Source organism: Trichomycterus rosablanca, chromosome 14 (genome assembly GCF_030014385.1).
Source record: "Trichomycterus rosablanca isolate fTriRos1 chromosome 14, fTriRos1.hap1, whole genome shotgun sequence".
NCBI classification, from domain to species: Eukaryota; Metazoa; Chordata; class Actinopteri; order Siluriformes; family Trichomycteridae; genus Trichomycterus; species Trichomycterus rosablanca.
In genome coordinates, this window is record NC_086001.1 from 12015444 (window position 1) to 12033559 (window position 18116).

At 37.0% G+C, this 18116-nt stretch overlaps 1 protein-coding gene across 29 annotated transcripts in view; it reads left to right on the top strand.

Moving 5' to 3' along the window:
* Nucleotides 1-18116, top strand: part of LOC134326035 (neurexin-1a-like) — a 482010-nt gene that overhangs the window by 2590 nt on the left and 461304 nt on the right. For 14 of the 29 annotated variants that reach the window (XM_063008227.1, XM_063008229.1, XM_063008243.1 and 11 more), the window contains exons 2-4: nt 4875-4945; nt 6695-6875; nt 9598-10717. In XM_063008227.1, the coding sequence (XP_062864297.1) occupies nt 10006-10717 (712 nt within the window). In that variant the 5' untranslated portion in view covers nt 4875-4945; nt 6695-6875; nt 9598-10005. Of the gene's footprint in view, nt 1-4874; nt 4946-6656; nt 6876-9597; nt 10718-12092; nt 12177-18116 lie in introns of all 29 variants that reach the window. The other 15 variants (XM_063008218.1, XM_063008221.1, XM_063008228.1 and 12 more) reach the window with 3 other exon arrangements.

An 18116-nucleotide genomic window follows, 5' to 3' on the forward strand; every position in this document is an offset into this window, starting at 1 on the left:
ACTTAAATACAGCTGTTGCTTTTACACTTTTCAGTAGGTGATGCTTTTTTGTCTGTATAAGTCTTTCAATAAAAAGTAAGTGAGAACACTTTATTATTACACGATTACGGTTCATACTACAGTTGTTTATATGGAAGTGAGAAACCGCACAGAGGGCTTAATGGGATTAAGACATTGCAATTAGTGTTCAACAAAGCATAGCCTTTTCTGATGAATTGTCACCATCCGGTGTCTCCAGGGAAATAGTTAGAATAAAATCACTAGTTAAAGTAATTAGTACAGACTTTGTGTTGTGCTCATATAATCACTTCATCATAATTACTTCTTATTTTTCATTCATATACACAAAGTATATTTTTCGTCCAAATAAAGAACAAAATACACAACAATCGTTGCAGCAATGTCAGAGGGTGAGATGACTTTCATTACTAAAATGAAAGTGTTTTTTAATAGTAATTACTCAGAACTACATGACAATAATGAAGGACAGCAGATAGAGCCTAAACATGGACAATTACTGCGACAAGAAGGCAATTTACTGTAATTGTTGGCATCAAATCAGATAAAGTAATTCAAGCAATCTTCAGATTAATGCCTAGATATACACCGAAAGCATATTTGTAAGCTACAACAGTCTCTAATTCTCTGGGAAGGCTTTTCACAGTCCAGTCAAAGGAGCATTTGTGAGGTCAGGTACTTGTGTTAAATGAGAAGGCTTGATTACAATCAACGTTCTATTTAAATAAAAAGGTGCTCAATGGGAATAAGATCAGGGCTTTGTGCAAGCACAGTTATTCTGAAACAGAAAAGTAAATTTGCATTCATTGATCTTAATTATCAGTTTGGTTTTGATCATGATTGCTCTTACTGGTATGGTTTAGGAAGAAACAAAAAAATGAAGTACCTACAAGAACACCAGACAAAAACACAGCAAACTCCAAACAGCATGTAACTAGATCTTAGGATTTAATCTTAGAGCAGGATAACACTGCCTTCTGCAACACCATGCTTATTTTAATGCATATTATAAAAAATACAAAACATGTACAAAGTAATTAGGACAAATCCAACTAACAAAAAACAAAAAGAAAATGTATATAAAATCAGTCAGCAATGATTTGCAAACACTTTTTTTTTTACCTGTATTCAATTAAAACCGAACAAAAACAAAAATGATTGTAATCAGCATAGGGACTAAGTACAACAATAGCTCCAGTTTTAAAAGTAGAATTTTTTTTCCCATTCTTGCTTAATGTAACACTTTAGCTGCTGGAGTCTCTGCTGTTGTATATGTGTGCTTCATAATGCACCACAGGTTTTCAATATAACTCAGGTCTGGAGTGCAGACAGGCCAGTCTAGCACCTACACACTCTTATTTTAAAGCAACACTGCTGTAACATGTAGAATGTGGAACTTAATTAATGGTTTCTTCACAGATGTGCAAGTTACACATGCTTTTTGCACTTACACACCCCATACCAGGGTGTTTCTGTCTCAGATGAGTTGAAGCTTAGAGAAGTCGGTGGTGTTATCGAATGGTGTTACATGGCTTTTACTTTGTGTAGTTTTTTAGATGCAGCAAATAAATGTGTTTTTAAACAAGGGTTTTCTCAAAAAAATCCTGAGCCATGTGGTTATTACAAGTTTTTTTTAAAGTTTTTTTATTAACCACTTTATCCTGGTCAGGGTCACGGCAGGTTCGTATCCACTAGGAAACACTAGGAATCAGTTCATTATGGTATGGATTTGATTTTAAATAAATGTAATTACCAATCATATCTTAGGATTTAATTGGTAATTACATTTGATTGGCTGATTTAATCATTTTGTTATACAAAATTTCATTGTACCTGTTTATAGTGACAATATCCTATTCTATCCTATTCTATTCTATCCTGTCTTATCATATTCTATCCTATTCTATTCTATTCTATTCTATCCTATTCTATTCTATCCTATTCTATCCTGTCTTATCATATTCTATCCTATTCTATTCTATCCTATCCTATCCTATCCTATCCTATCCTATCCTATCCTATCCTATCCTATCCTATCCTATCCTATCCTATCCTATCCTATCCTATCCTATCCTATCCTATCCTATCCTATCCTATCCTATCCTATCCTATCCTATCCTATCCTATCCTATCCTATCCTATTCTATATTTATTTCATAATGACAAAGTATTTAATGTATCTTTTTCTTAGAAGTATTCAGTTCTATTATTAAATACTTTGTAGGGGCACTTGTAGCTGCAGATATACCTGGATCTGTCTCTACAAGCTTTGCATACCTGGATTTGGGCAGTTTATCCCATTCTTTTTTGTAGATACTCTTAAACTCTGTCAGAATAGATAGTAAGCATACGTGAACTACCATCTTCAGGTGTCACCATGTGTTGTATTGGCTGTTGAAAGGTAAACTAATAGTGAACAATTCTTACAATTCTCTCTGGCCCTGCCATAACAAAGCATGATGCTGCCACCACAGTGTTTCCATGCATGATATTGATGTGCCAGACACAGTTCTTACTGTACTGCCCAAGGAGTTTTACTTACAGTACTAGAGATCTATCTATCTATCTATCTATCTATCTATCTATCTCAGTGCTTCATCGCAGTGCATCTGATGTGCCCAAAGAAAACAACTATGGACAGTTTAATTTATAGATGTTGATGCACCCTCCCTATAAAGCACTTAATGTATCAAATAATTAATAAATTAGTTTATAAAATCACATTAATCTTTATTACTGGGCTGAATTTGAGTTTGAGATCTAAACTTGTAGGTTTCTAAAGACCAGAGCAGAACTCATGTAGGAACGGTTTATTAGTTGTGAGCTGAATCAGGTGTGTTGTGTAGGAAAGTAATAAAGCTGCATTGAAGGCCTCTGTGCATTGGGACCACAAAAGCACATTTGTACATAATTGACTCTCTCACTTACTGCACACTGTTTTGGTAAACATTTTTTGTGGACGGTGTGAATATTCGTTAAGAAAATTGCACATATAGTCGCCCATTCTTGTTTCAATGAATAATCTTATCTAAATGCCACTGAGACTTTCACATCCCGAGCACTAATTCACATCCTGCAGCCTCACTCGTATCATGTCATTTCATTTCCATAAACCACTTTATCTTGGTTTGGGTTGCAGCAGGTCTGTCGGGAAACAATGGGCTCAAGGCAAGAATATCCTGGACAGGACGACTATCCATTGTAGGGCCATCTCCCTCCCCCTCGGATATAGCTAATCATGCCTGTGTAGATGCATGGCTGGCCAATGGTGGGCAAGTGTAACAGATTACTGCACCCCCCGATTGCAGCTTTACTAATTGTTCAACTTAACGTTTTCATTCCTAAAGCCTGGCATATTATTAAAATGTAAACAGTTAGATACTGCAGCAAAAACCAATAATGCTATCAAACACAAAACTTAAAACACAACTCTATATATGTGTATGTATATATATATATATATATATATATATATATATATATATATATATATATATATATATATATTGTATATATATATATATATATATATATATAATTTTTTGGCTGAACCACATCAGATCATTCTGGTTCGTATACCAGCTTTGGCACAGTTTCACTTCGGATGCCCTTCCTGACACAACCCACCCATTTTATCCAGGCTTGGGACCGTCAGTGGCAGTGCACTGGCAAGTGCGTCACCCAGTATCTAGGCTGTTTGGCCACAACCCTCCTTCTCTCAGACGTAGCCAATCATGTCCGTGCGTGATAAAATTGTTAATGAAAATGAAAATAAACTTTAAAAAAGTCGAATTTCAAAACCACAAGTATTAATTTATATGCATCCCTGTTGGTTGCATGACATCTGGGAGTTTTTACAGATAGCTGACTTTGAGCTTTTTGACAGATTGGAGCTAGTTTTTATTTTAAGCTTTTATTATAACAGAGAACATAATAATTCAGTATTTAATAAAACCTGACCTGAATTCCATTCTTGTTAGAAAGTTTTTCCATAATATCATGCTGCCACCACCACATTTTAGTGAGAATAGCAATGCCTGACTTGTGCCTGGTTAAATTTAAACAACACCTTTAATATAACATAACTGACATTTTATTTGTGAGTTACAAATAACATTTTAGAAAATTCTAGTAATTTTGTCTTTCTTGTAACTCCATTAACTTAGGAGTCAACATAACAGTTGGCGTCCAAGTGGTCATTTTAACAGGTTCAACAGTTTTTTTTAAATAAACATTTACAAAGGACAATCTGGTCTAGGCAGTGTGACTGTAACCTTATATTTATTTTAAATTTTCTGTGACACACTACATTAAATCATCTGAAGCTCCATGTCCCTTTATTGGCATGGCAGAAGGACATGATTCTGTAAATCATGCCCCAATGTTGGCCTAAAATTTGGTTATATAATTGTTTGTGTACGGCAACATCCGTCATTCTTGGAACCATGATGTCTGGCTTTCTCTGATGATGTCTGATTTTCCACTTTACATCCATCAGTGCATGCCAGTGTGCCAGTTTGTGGTGAGGGATGCTCTTTGTTCATTGTTGTCATCGGCTTGTTCTAGGTTTCCTTTGTTATTCTTTTTCTAGGAATTTGATTGTCGCATCACGTTGAGCAGCTTGCCATATCATGACATTCACTTCTCTGTTCTGTTCTGTTCTCTTTTCTTTCCACTTTTTTGTTGCAAGCTGCAGATGTTTTTGTGTTTTTCATTTATTACTTTGTTTTTGTTAATTTGGCCATGGATTTTTAGGGAAAATACTTTTGAATTTTTTTGTTAGTGGCTTTTAGCCACAGTATCGTTCTACCTTGGTTAAGCATCTTGTATACTGGGTTAATTTTTTGTTCTTGTAGGTGCGGGGCTACACCTGGCACCCCAGTGGCGAGGGCCTTAGTGACCTGCCCTGTTGGGCATGTGTGGCAAAGTAATGTATTCATGAGATTAAACTTACCTTTTCTTTTAAGATTTGTATTTATTTATTGGCAATGCACAAAATCTTACAGATTGTCTTAAAGGATAAAAAAGTATTACATTTTATAAGACAATAAATACATTATATGGCCAAAAGTATGTGGACATTCCTTCAGATTATTGAGTTTAGGTGTTTCAGCCACATTTATTGCTAACAGGCATGAAAAAAAAAATCAATTATATAAAATAAATAATATGCTTTAAAAAAACAGTTATGGTAGCCTAGTGGGTAGAGCTTTGGGCCATCAACCGGAAGATTGGCAGTTCAAATCCAGACTCTGCTATGCGGCCACTGTTGGGTCCTTGAGCAAGACCCTTAAACCTGTCTGCTCCAGGTGTGCTGTACGATGGCTGACCCTGCGCTCGGACCCCAGCTTCCAAACAAGCTGGGATATGCGAAGAAAGAATTTCATTGTACTGTACATCTGTATATGTATACATGACAAATAAAGCATATCTTATCTTATCTAAAAAAGGCAAAACTCTTTACTGGTTCAGCATAAAGACATGGTTTGGCAAGTTTGTTGTGGAGAAACTTCATTTGCCTACAAATAACTTTGACCCCAACCCTATTTACATTTTCGGTATTTAGCATACGCCTTTATTCAAAGCGACTTACAGTATTGTGACAATACAGTCTGAGCCATTGTGGGTTTCAACCTGGCAGTGGTGGGGCTTGAACCAGTGACTTTCTAATCACTAGTCCAGTACCTTAACCACTACATTTACGTTTACATTTCCGGCATTTAGCAGACGCTTTAATCCAAAGCGACTTACAATCTGAGCAATTGAGGGTTAAGGGCCTTGCTTAAGGGCCCAACAGTGGCAACCTGGCAGTGGTGGGATTTTGAACCAGCGACCTTCTGCTTACTGGTCCAGTTAGGGTGGCCACATTCATAGTCACAAAAAGGAGGACATTACACCCCCAAAAGGAGGATGTCATACCAGGAACAGGGGGGACATGATACTGCAACACACATAATGAAACTAGAACCCATATAACAGAGTTTTTGACCAATTTAAGCAAGAATTCTATAACAAATGACTGTTTTACTCACCAAATGTTGTTTTTACTTTTGATATTTAAGTCTGTTCCTCGTTGCCTCCAAAAGTTTACTAATTGACTCAAGTAGAGGTGTATGCAGAACAGAGCGAGTGGGCGAAATTCAACCACCCGATCACAGATTAGCATTTAGAGAGCGGACCTTCTGCGATTGGCCAGTGGTGGTGGGCGAGCCACGATAGGTAGCACTATAAGCAGTCAAATGAGGCTGTTAAACCAATGAAATACAAAGCATTTGTTTTGACATGTACCTGAGCCAATGACAGATAATATTGATCAAAAATGTAACCAGTTCACTCCAAAAGGAGGATTTTTAAGTGTCCGTTCTAGCGTTGCATGGACGGAGGACTGGCAGCTGAAAAACCGGACTGTCCGGCCTAAAGCCGGACGGCTGGCCACCCTAGGTCCAGTACCTCAACCGCTAGGCTATAACCGCCTATTTAACGCTGCTATTTTGACCAGATGGGCACAAATTCCCACAGACACTTCCTATTATAGCCTAAAAGAGAGGAACAACTTCATATTAAAGCACATGGTCATGTGTCTACATACTTTTGGCTGTACAGTGTTATAAAAATAGTTGCATAATTTGTCTAAGCAGCGAGTGTGACTTGAGACGGAGTGTGTTCGCTGTCCAAGGTGCTGCAGCAGGACCACAGCCCCGCCCACCCTGGATCTGAGACACGTGACCAGCTCTCCGCCTGGCTCGTGGCAGTGGGAGCGCAGCGGGTCCGTACAGCGCATCACCAAAATCCTCCTCCTCATTATCATCATCAGAGGATTATCTTCACGCAACTTTCACTGCTTGTTGACATTACAGGTAAATGTACTTGCTGTCTTTATGCTGACATGACTCAAGCCTAATTTTATAAGGCAGGGAGGGATGTTGCTGGGGCAAGACGATGCGATACCGGGGTTCGATTCTCATACAAAACAAGCTCGTATTGCCATTCAGGTAACTGCGGAATGAATGGCGTTTTAATTTATACTTCTTAATCTTTTGGATGGAAACTGATTATTATTGTGTGGTTAATAGTATTACGTGTTATGGCTTGGATTCATATCTTTTTGCGAGTTGTGTACAAGTTGCATGCGTAAAAAGTCTTTGGCAGGGGTGCAGGCTTAGGTTTTGGTGGGCAGTTCTGCAACAGGGTGGGTGCATGAGTCGTGCAGTTCGGCTGGCATAGATAAAGAATTCGATCAGTGCTGGTGAAGCTGCGCAGGTATTCAGTATTATGGATCGGCTGAATTCCTTCAACTGAAACAATGTAGTGATAAGCAGAACATGGAACCACCCAAAGTGGCACGATGAGGGTTTTCTCAATAACAAAGTCAAGGCAGTTCGACCTATTTAGTTATAATTTAGGAACACATAGTGAAGCAACAAAAATATGCTTTTTTTTTTTTTTGTACACTTGTAAAGAAAATGTAACAGCATTGGGATTTCAATGATTTCTGTATCTGGTCCCTTTTTGTGAATTCCAGGACACAATGCTGTGTCTAAAAATATTTTTTTTAAATAAAAATATGACTGGATTTGTTGAATTAGTAATATATACAGTGGATTTAGAAAGTATTCAGACCCTTTGTCTTTTTGCACACTTGTGGATTTAATTGTATTTTTTACATTTTTATATAACTACCATTTTAATCCATCAATCTGCACTTAATCACCCATAATGACGTAATTGAAAACATATTTTAGATTTGTTTTTTTAAAATGAATTTTAAATACTGAGAATTCATATTCACAAATTCTTATTTAGTCATTTCCAGCCGCAATTACAGCTGCAAGACTTTTAGGACACATCTCTGCAAGTTTACACACCTGGATTTAGGCAGCTTATCCCATTTTTTCATGGCAGATGAAGCTAGCTCTGTCATTTTGGATGCTTGAAGTCTGTGAACTGGCATCTTCAAGTCACTCTACTGATGTTTGATGGAGTGTATGTCTGGGCTGTGACTTGTGCTTTGGGTTGTGGCCATGCTGAAAGACGAACTGTCACTCTAGTTTGAGTTCACATGGGCTGTATTTGGCTGCATTAATCTATCCCCTAATTCTTAACAGTCTCCCTGATACTGCTGCTGCGAAACACCCCATAACATGATGCTCCCACCACCATGTTTTACCATAGAAATGGTATTAACCAGGTGATGTGCAGAGCCTGTTTTTCACCAGACATAATGCTTGCTGTCCTTTCCATGAACGCTTGAGTTTAATTCTCTTTTTCTCTGGTATATTAAATGCTGTTAAGTAAACTATAACTCAGCAGTGGCTTGTCTCTTTCTATAGAGTGCTGAAGGGATAGCTGTCAGTTCAACAGGTTCTTCTTTCTCTGCATAGAACTTTTGGAGCTCTTTTAGAGTGACAGTGGGTTCTATTTTGCCTTCCTGACCAAGGCCTTCTTATCTAGATGTCACATTTGGACAGACGGGCAATTCTAGGAAGCTTTTTTTTTACATAATTATTAAGAAAATTGCAGTTCTGGAAACATTTAAATTTAATTGTATTTGTTTGTCCTGATCTCTGCTCTGCAACAGTTTGATTACTGAGATTCACAAAGATCCATGGGACTAAATTGTGGGCTCTTATTGGTAGACTTTAATTTAATTCCCTGCACATCTCAAGAATACTTAAAGTAAACATAATGCACCTGACCACAATTTTAGGTGCCTTTTACTTCAGTTTTTGATTTTTAATTAATTTCCCAAAACTCAAAAAGTGCAGAATAATGTAGAATGGACAATTATAATTTATCAATTCAAGATAAAATCCACAAAACAGTGTACTAAGGGCCAAGCAGTCTGAATACTTTATATATCTATTGTATACTGCAGCTTTTAGTTAAAAATTTTTTTATAAGTTGGCTGAATAATTGCCGATTAATAATTACCAATATGGTGGTGTAGACATTTTTACAATGTCATCTAATTTTCTAGCATTGTCTTTTTATTCTCTCTTTAGTGACTGTTTGACTATAGCTAGTGACTTCTCTTGTCCATTAAATTAGGTCTAGATTAATAAGAGCCATTAAAAAGTACATGTAACAATGGTCTCTTGTCAGGGTTGGAAAAAAACCCAAATGATTATCTTATGCTATAGGAAGAAATTGGTCTGGACAGTGAATTTCAATATGGGATCCACTAAAAACTAAAACATGGTTGACACTGATACAGTCCACATTCAATTTTAATAAATAAATAAATAACTTGACAGTATGTACTAATAATGCTAACCTATGCTGATAAATTAAAGAAGCCAAAAACAACATATTACATTTAATGGCTAATTTCCCTAAATATTTTAGTTTTTTCTTGACCATAGTAATTGTTAAACAATATTAATATTAACAATATAATGAATGTAAATTAATAAAATATAAAAAAACAAATTGCTAACTAACTGACTAATTAACTAACTAACTAAATAAATATAGAAATAAATAAATAAAAAAGCCACTTATAGATGTCTTTTCTTTGATTAGTAAACAGTAACAGCATGAAATGAACTTGACTGATAATGTATTTTCTATTTTTTTTAGATTCTGCTGTTTCTAACATGAGGAAAAATGGTTGCTTAACCCCACAATTCAAGAATGAATATTACTGAAAATGTTATTTGTTTTTTGAAGATGCCTTATTGTGTCTAAGTGTGCATAAATAGATATGCCCACTGTTGACACAACAGAGTAATGACTGTAAAAAGGAAATAGAAGTCAGAAGACCAAGCAATGAGTGATTTTTGCTGATATATGTAGTGAAGCTTAATGATTTCTGGAGAATGCTCGTTGTAAAAAGTAAGGGGTTGATGGCTGAATTGCCAGCAGATCCATTGTTGTTTCTACAAAGCAGCACTTAAAGAAATCAGCTAGAAATTGCTATTAGGGGTCCAGCATTGGTATTTAATCTGGAAGCAATTGAGAACTGTAGAGACCATTAGCTTCTGCATCATGGTGCTACCAGTGTGGCACAGTGCTTGCTTACTCTGGGTGGGACTGTTTGTCTGTACCATGGTGGATGCCAGCGCTAGCCTGAAATTCTCCGGGGCTGAGGGTCAGTGGGTAGCTTTTCCAATGTGGAACGCCTGCTGTGATAGCGAAATGAGCTTTAACATGAAAACCAAGAGCTCGCAGGGGCTTTTGGTGTACTTTGACGATGAAGGATTCTGCGATTTTCTTGAGCTGCTGATGAACAGCGGAAAACTCAGCCTGCGCTTCTCCATATTCTGCGCCGAGCCTGTCACAGCCTTCTCGGAGGTGGAGGTCAACGATGACCAGTGGCACACCATCACTATAAAAAGGAACTTCCGGAACACCACTCTGATTGTGGACAGTGAAGTAAAGTGGGTGGAGGTGCAGTCCAAGAGACGAGACATGACCGTGTTCAGTCATTTGTTCTTAGGAGGAATACAGCCAGAGCTACGTTCTGTGGCATTGAGGCTTACTTCAAATGTAGTCAAGGACCAGGTTCCGTTCAAAGGGTGGATAACAGACTTAAAAGTCAACGACTCAGCACCGGCTATTTTCAGTAGTGCAGGGGTGGAGACTGATGCATGTGATGAGGAAAACATCTGCCTGAACGGAGGAGTTTGCAGCTTTGTGGACAATGAACCGATCTGCAACTGCTCTGAGACTGGATTTCAGGGGAAGGACTGCAGTGAAGGTAAGAAACGTGGATCTTCTTTAATATGATTATGTGTTATTCATGAATTCTACATATACCATGTGCCATAATATAATGCCAAAACACAGATAATGATGTCATCATAGCAGCTTATGTCCAACAATATAAAGGGATTTGAAAAAGTTTGATTGCTCTTTATTGCATATTTGATACACTGAAGGAATACAGATGTTTAATGAATAAAGACACATCACACAAAAGCCATTTAGGGAAAAATCCACAGCACAACCTATTTGTAAAAAATTTATTTACATTTAAATTTATGTAACAAAATTTTCCAATACCCTTATAACTTATAATTAAGACCCTACCTAATTTACAGCCGTGAAACAAGACTTTTTCTGTGTAATTTGCAATTTGCTGTAAAATTCAAAATGCAAAGTTTGTGTTTAGCGATTTAACATTTTTCATTCACTTAGCATTCAAGTGCCTAATGTTTACTGGTTAATTTGCACAATGAGGCCCTACAGGTCCTAGCAATCCTACGGCAATTCAGTTAGCAATAGGTTAGTCAAAATGTTCAAGATGTCGAAGTGTAAAGCAGCTAAAAACACGACTCAGGTAAGTGAGTTTGGAAAACTCCCAAACAATTTGAGAGAACATGAAGTCTTGCACTGTCGCTGAAGGTCTACATTCAACTGTTTAAGTAGGCTGGGCTGTTTGTTGTAGCTTCCATTTATTCTATCATTCAATTTATGAGTGTAGTTTAAAAAAATTTTTTAATCCATGAAATCTGTGATTTCTGAAAAACGAGGTCCATAATAGTAAGCACATTTCCACGTGAATTGAGTAGGGTGCTACTTATAACTGTTCGCACTACCTTTAGCAGCAAATAGATTACGATTTTGGATCATTGTTTTTCTGCGTAAACAAACAATATCTCATTTTCAGCTCAGGAACTGAAGACCTTATATTTGCTTAAGAATTTATCAATACAGGGTGAAATGCAATAACAGCACAACATCTAGGACCAAAGGCACCCCCACAACAACACACTACTACTGCTATGTTTAACAAGTGGTATAATGTTAATCTAATGAAGTACTGATATATTGAGACCCTTGTTGTCTAGACCCTTGTTGCCTTGTCAATGCGATTTACCGACTATTAGATGAAAAAATAAAAACGAAGGCGTAGCAAGGTCATTTTATCTTCAACTTAACTGGGTTCTGAGGAGTTTTCATCTAAATGGTCAAGAAGAACCATTACCATTTTTTTTATATGCCAGTGGAGATGCTGTAGTGATACCTGAATTTTAAGCAGTTCTGCGAGGTGCACAGTTACAAGGTTTCTTTGTTACATATGTTTTGTTTATTTGTGCATACAACCTCTAAATGCACTTCATCCTAATCAGGGCTGCGGCGGATCCGGAGTCTTCCCGAAAACACTGGAGGCAAGAGGGGGCTACACCATAAACAGGGTGGCATTCCATCTCAGGGTATGTCTTGTTTAATGATTTGAATTTTTTTCAATGTGACAAATATGCAATGAAAAAATAAGTCAGACGAGGGCCATTTTTACAGCCATGCACATAGCGTATTATTGTTAATGAATGGTTTTACAGATGAATTAGTTTTTTAATGAAGATGTCAGGTGAGTGTTCTTACAAAATGTGCTATCCAAGGAACAGTTTGCTTTTAACAAAATGCAAAATAGCAGAATTGAAGTGGGTAAAAGAGTAGTTTTAACGAAAAAAGAAATCAAGAAGTGCTTAAATCTACATTTGGTGGGGAAAAAAAAAAAAAAATGCAAACTGAAAATATAAACGTACACTCACAACCTCTTTATAAGGAACACCTGTATATACACAGGCCAAGAGTACAGGTCAAAATGGGCAAACAAAATGTGACCTGAGTGACTTTGAAAGCAGTATTGATTGAATATGTTACAACATACAGCCTATATAGAATTTATGAATATCATACAGAATGGTGAGGAACTAAAACACAAAATGTCCAGTAAGCGGCAGTTCAGTGGTTTGAAATGCCTCTGTAATTAAAAAGATCAGTGGAGGATGAGCTGACCGGTTTGAGATGACAGAAAGGCTACAGTAATTCAAACTTCTTTAATGAAATCGTTTACCAACAGTGTGATTCCAGAGAACTGTCACTCACTATGTTTGTATTACAATTCTACATAGACTCTAACTGTTGTGTGTAAAAAAATCCCAGTATATCAACAAGTCTTCACATATATAAACCGAGACGTCTGGCACATGACCACGTCATGGTCAAACTCACTTCTTTTGTTCTTACATTGGATGTGAACAAATAACTATTTCTCATGATTTTTTGCTTTATGCTTTTAATAATTTCATAAATGAGCAGGTGTACAGGTGTGCCTTATAAAGTGGCTCGGTGAGTGTATGTACCTGTAAAAAAATATAAACTATAAACCAGATACCATGTGCCATAATGTTGATTATACCAGCTTATACCAGCTTGTCGTAACACTTTATATCCAGCAATATTTAGTGCTGTGATTTCTGATTGCCTCAGCTTTGCATATTTGTCACAATGACATCAGATCATTAAACAAAACAAATTACACAGGGTGAACTTGTTTAAAAGAGGCTTTTTACAACACCGGTTCTTTAGATGTTTTGATTATTGCTGAGCTCTTTTTACCAGTGTGGCCACACCTGGTTAAATTCATTTTTGTTCCACATTACCTCCATTTGCAGATTTTGGCTTTCACTGTGGTTCTGTGGAGTCTTAAAGCTTTAGAAATGGCTTTGTAACTCGGTGTGATTTAATTTTAACTGATTGTGGCATAGTGTTCCTGTAGAAATCTTATGGTGCTTGGTTTTGATGGTGAGGTTCAAGATGAGTAATATTTATATATTTATAATCTACAGAACTGGATAAAATTAAGCATGACTGTGTTTAATCAGCTAATTTTGCTCAGCAATTAAATGTAATGAATTGGTTGATAAGCAGAGGGCAGTTATATTTCACAAGGGTGATATGGATGTTGAATAACGCATATAATCTTTAAATAATTACAGTGTAGTTTTTTTCAACATATAAAGTTTTAATGTTGTAGAATTATCAAATGTGACAAATATGCATTAACAGAGGCAATGAGAAAAGGGGTTATGTGATATTGCGTATTTTGTTTTACATTTATTATGCAACTATAAGTAAAATTTTAGTAAAATAGCTAAAGCATAGTATTATTGCATTTGGCCAAAAGTATGTGGACACCAAAGCATCCCATTCCAAAACCATTAGCACTATTCTGGAATTGCCCCATCCTCCCCTGTCCGTTACTACTACAGCCCACACTCTATTGGAGACGCTTTAGGGAATTTGTGTCAATTTGGTCAAAAGAGCATTCGTGACATTGGGCACTAAATTTGGATACGGTTTATGTTTTTATAGACCTTATTTAGGGCGGCATGGTGGCTCAGTGGGTAGCATTGTTACCTCACAGCAAGAAGGTCCTTGGTCCAATTCGCAGGTTGGTCTGATGGAAATAAGCCTTCCCCAAATGGTTGTCACAAAATTACAGGCACGTTGGCTTAAAAAAGGAATTTTGTACACCTGTTATCAATGAGTGTGGCTGAAACACCTAATCTTAATAATAAGGAGGGGTGTTCACATACATTTGGCCAATGCTTCTTGTTTGAGATATAGTATATTGCTCACCTGCCATGGAGTTTTCCATTTATGGCCTTCAGAGGGGGCATGGAGGCGCAGATGATTGACATGTCTCTCTTAACTGGCTGCCAGCTGCTTCTGGTTTTGTACATTTTATTTGATACTTTGATAGTTTCTGCTGTTTTAGTCACCCTTGTCATTTGCATTTTGGTTGTGGCTTTTTAGCCACAGTATTGTCAACCTTGGTTAAGCATCCTGCATACTGGGTTCATTTTTAATTCTTGCAGATGCAGCGCTACACCATGAACCACCCTGTTACAATATTATAAAGAATCCGATTTACTATGTGAAATATTCAAACTGATTTTGCTATTGAGTCAGTGTAAAGCCAATAATCACTTCTTAATATACATGACCTTTACAATTTCATTGTTTGGGGCTTTGACCTCATTAGTGGTTCCTGGAAGACCTCATTATCTAAATCTGCAGGTGTGTGAGATTCTCCAAGGTGTGCTGTAATCCCGTATTGTGGTCACTTAGGATTTGTTGACCTTTGATGTTACCAGTGGGTATTTTACAGAGGAATTGTAGAAACAGCTTGGGCTTGGTTGACATTCAGCTCTGGGTTTCTTTTGGCTGGCATTAAAGATGTTAATAGAGTGGGATGTGTGATGTAGGTGTAGCATTGTGGTTATCATAAACATGCTATTATCATCTTCTGTATGGTAGCATTTCTTCCTTCTTACAAATCCTTGTTCTAATACAAAATGACATTTATTTTTAGCATAACCTAAAGTTTATTCACACACAGAAAGACATTTGGTGTTTACAGTTTGCTTTTTTTTATTTTTTACTGAAGATAAAAGGCTAATGTTGCTAACATGTTAGAAGGGCAGTGCTGAAAATCGTCCACCAACCATATGGACAGTGGAGGTCCTATGGGGTCTCTTTCAACTGAGATACAGGGGGGTAAAAAGTCTACAGAGCAAGAGATGGGTGAAAGTCAGTACAAAATTCTTCACGCACAAAGTTCTTCTATATAGTAAATTCAGCTTGTAAAATGGGACAGTTGTGGCCTAACGGTTAAGGTACTGGACCAGTAATCCAAAGGTGGCTGGTTCAAGCCCACCACTGCCAGGTTGCCACTGTTGGGCCCTTGAGCAAGGCCCTTAATTAACCCTTAATTGCTTAGACAGTATTCTGTCACTGTACTGTAAGTCGCTTTGAATAAATGCGTCTGCTAAATGCTGAAAATGTAAAATAATAAATGTTCAAACTAGATAAGTGTACCTAATAAAGAGCTTGGTGAGTGCACGTAGCTCCATCGCTGTGTACACTGCAACAAAGTGAACTCAAAATGCCTCAGTCTCAGGTCTCAGAGGTCCTAATAATGATTCCCAAATACTCTTCAGAAAAATAAAAAGCATTTCTTTGATTTTTAATATTTTTCTTACATAATTAATATCTATTTATGAATCTTACCCTGCTATTTAATAATTTAAAAACATTTTTTCATTACTTTGATCAAACCAAGGGATTAAAAGATTTGCAGTGTTCACACAGGCTCAGATAAATCCCTTTGTTTGGTTAAAACAATCATTTTGATGCACTGCTGGTGTTAGCTTTGTTATGCAGGTCTGATCCGTTCATTAGAGAAATCACGGCAGTGTGCAGCATGACTCACTCTCTTCTTTACTAATGGTTTGGAACGTTTTACACTCTCACCAAACGAAAGTGAGACCACTTTGAACCAAATTATCAGTTTTTCTATAGTGCATGTAGGGCTTTATGTGAGCGGATGCTGTATTAAATGCAATGCTTTAACCTAATCTAGTGTATTTCTAAAGATGAACTAATAATATAAAACATATACACATTACTTATAATCATATATAATGATGCTTGTACATTCTATAAATGACATAAATTATACTAGCTCCCTTACCACTGGAATCCAGTGTTTGAATCCCAGTGGTGCTACTTGCTGGCCGAGTGTCTACGTACAGACGTTTGGCTACTGCGATGGATTGGCGTCCTGTTCTGGGTGCGTTATCACATTGCATCTTGTGATTCCGGGGACAGCGACAGGTCCTTCCACTTAACTTTACAACACAGAGGATTATGGAATTCTTGCTGTATTCATCCACCACTGATGCCAGCACCTCAATCAGCCAGTAAAAGCTGCTATTGCAGTGACAGGGAGGTGAATACATGTCCAGTCTTCTCGTTCTCAAAATGGCGAGTGCACTGCTGAACTTATAAAATAATGATATTAATAAAATAATAATAATAAATAATAATAATAATAATATTTTAGATGCCAAGAGGGTGTTTGGGTGGCGCAGCTGTAAAATATGCTAGCCCACTACTGTTAAGAATCTCAGCAGTGCTATTGGCCAGTCAAGCATCAAACAGCCTAACAGTGTGCTGGTCACAAGCACGGACAGGAATAGGAGGGTTACGAAAGGTAAACCGGCATATAAACTAAACTATGCCTATTTAGGCATGCACACCAGACTGATCTGCTGTGGCAAAAGGAAACAAGCCAACCTATATTTATTTTTCCTTTCATATTCATCTTTAACCTGGTCAGGGTTGCAGTGGATCTGATCTCCACAGAAACACCGGTCACAATGCATCAAGAGGGCTGATAGCAAGGCTGGGGATTGGAACACTGGATCCCAGTGGTAGTGGACTAGCCCAGTTTTTTCACACTGTGCCATTTGGGCACCCTACCTAGATAAATCTCACACACAATTAGATAAGGGTTTTTATGACTAAACATTAAAGCTTTATAGAGATGTTTTATGTGCATATACAGTAGATAGCATCATAGTTTAGCACTAAATCTGTAACAATAAAATAGGGCTGGCACCGATCCGATACTCTGTAATCCGTGCAATCCGATCCGATACTGTCGCTTAATGTAAATAATACTTAATGTAAATAACACTTAATGTAAATAAGGCCATTGTTTGTGTGTAGAGTAAATAACACACGAAGATACGTTCCAACAGAGTGCCGTTTATTGCCAGCTCACTCAGCAACTGCCGCAACAAGGTGCATCTTGATGACATCATTAACATGTGCCGCTGATCTACAACTCATCCGCAACAGCCATTCAGAAATTAAAACACACTGATCTACTTCAACTTTTAGCATTTGAAAAATCATCTACTACTGCCACATCTAAAGACACTGTTTAAACACAATAAAAATCATCTACTACTGCCACATCTAAAGACACTGTTTAAACACAATAAAAATCATCTACTACTGCCACATCTAAAGACACTGTTTAAACACAATAAAAATCATCTACTACTGCCACATCTAAAGACAGTTTAAACACAATAAAAATCATCTACTACTGCCACATCTAGACACTGTTTAAACACAATAAAAATCATCTACTACTGTCACATCTAAAGACACTGTTTAAACACAATAAAAATCATCTACTACTGCATCATCTAAAGACACTGTTTAAACACAATAAAAATCATCTACTACTGCATCATCTAAAGACACTGTTTAAACACAATAAAAATCATCTACTACTGCCACATCTAAAAACACTGTTTAAACACAATAAAAATCATCTACTACTGCCACATCTAAAGACACTGTTTAAACACAATAAAAATCGCTTTATAAATGATAAATCGCTCACCTGAGATAAACCTATCTTGTCCCGGCTTGGAGATCTCTCACATCCTCAACGATTAATCCATTAGTGTTAGGAATTTATTAATTCTTTTTTGTCTGTTTCACGT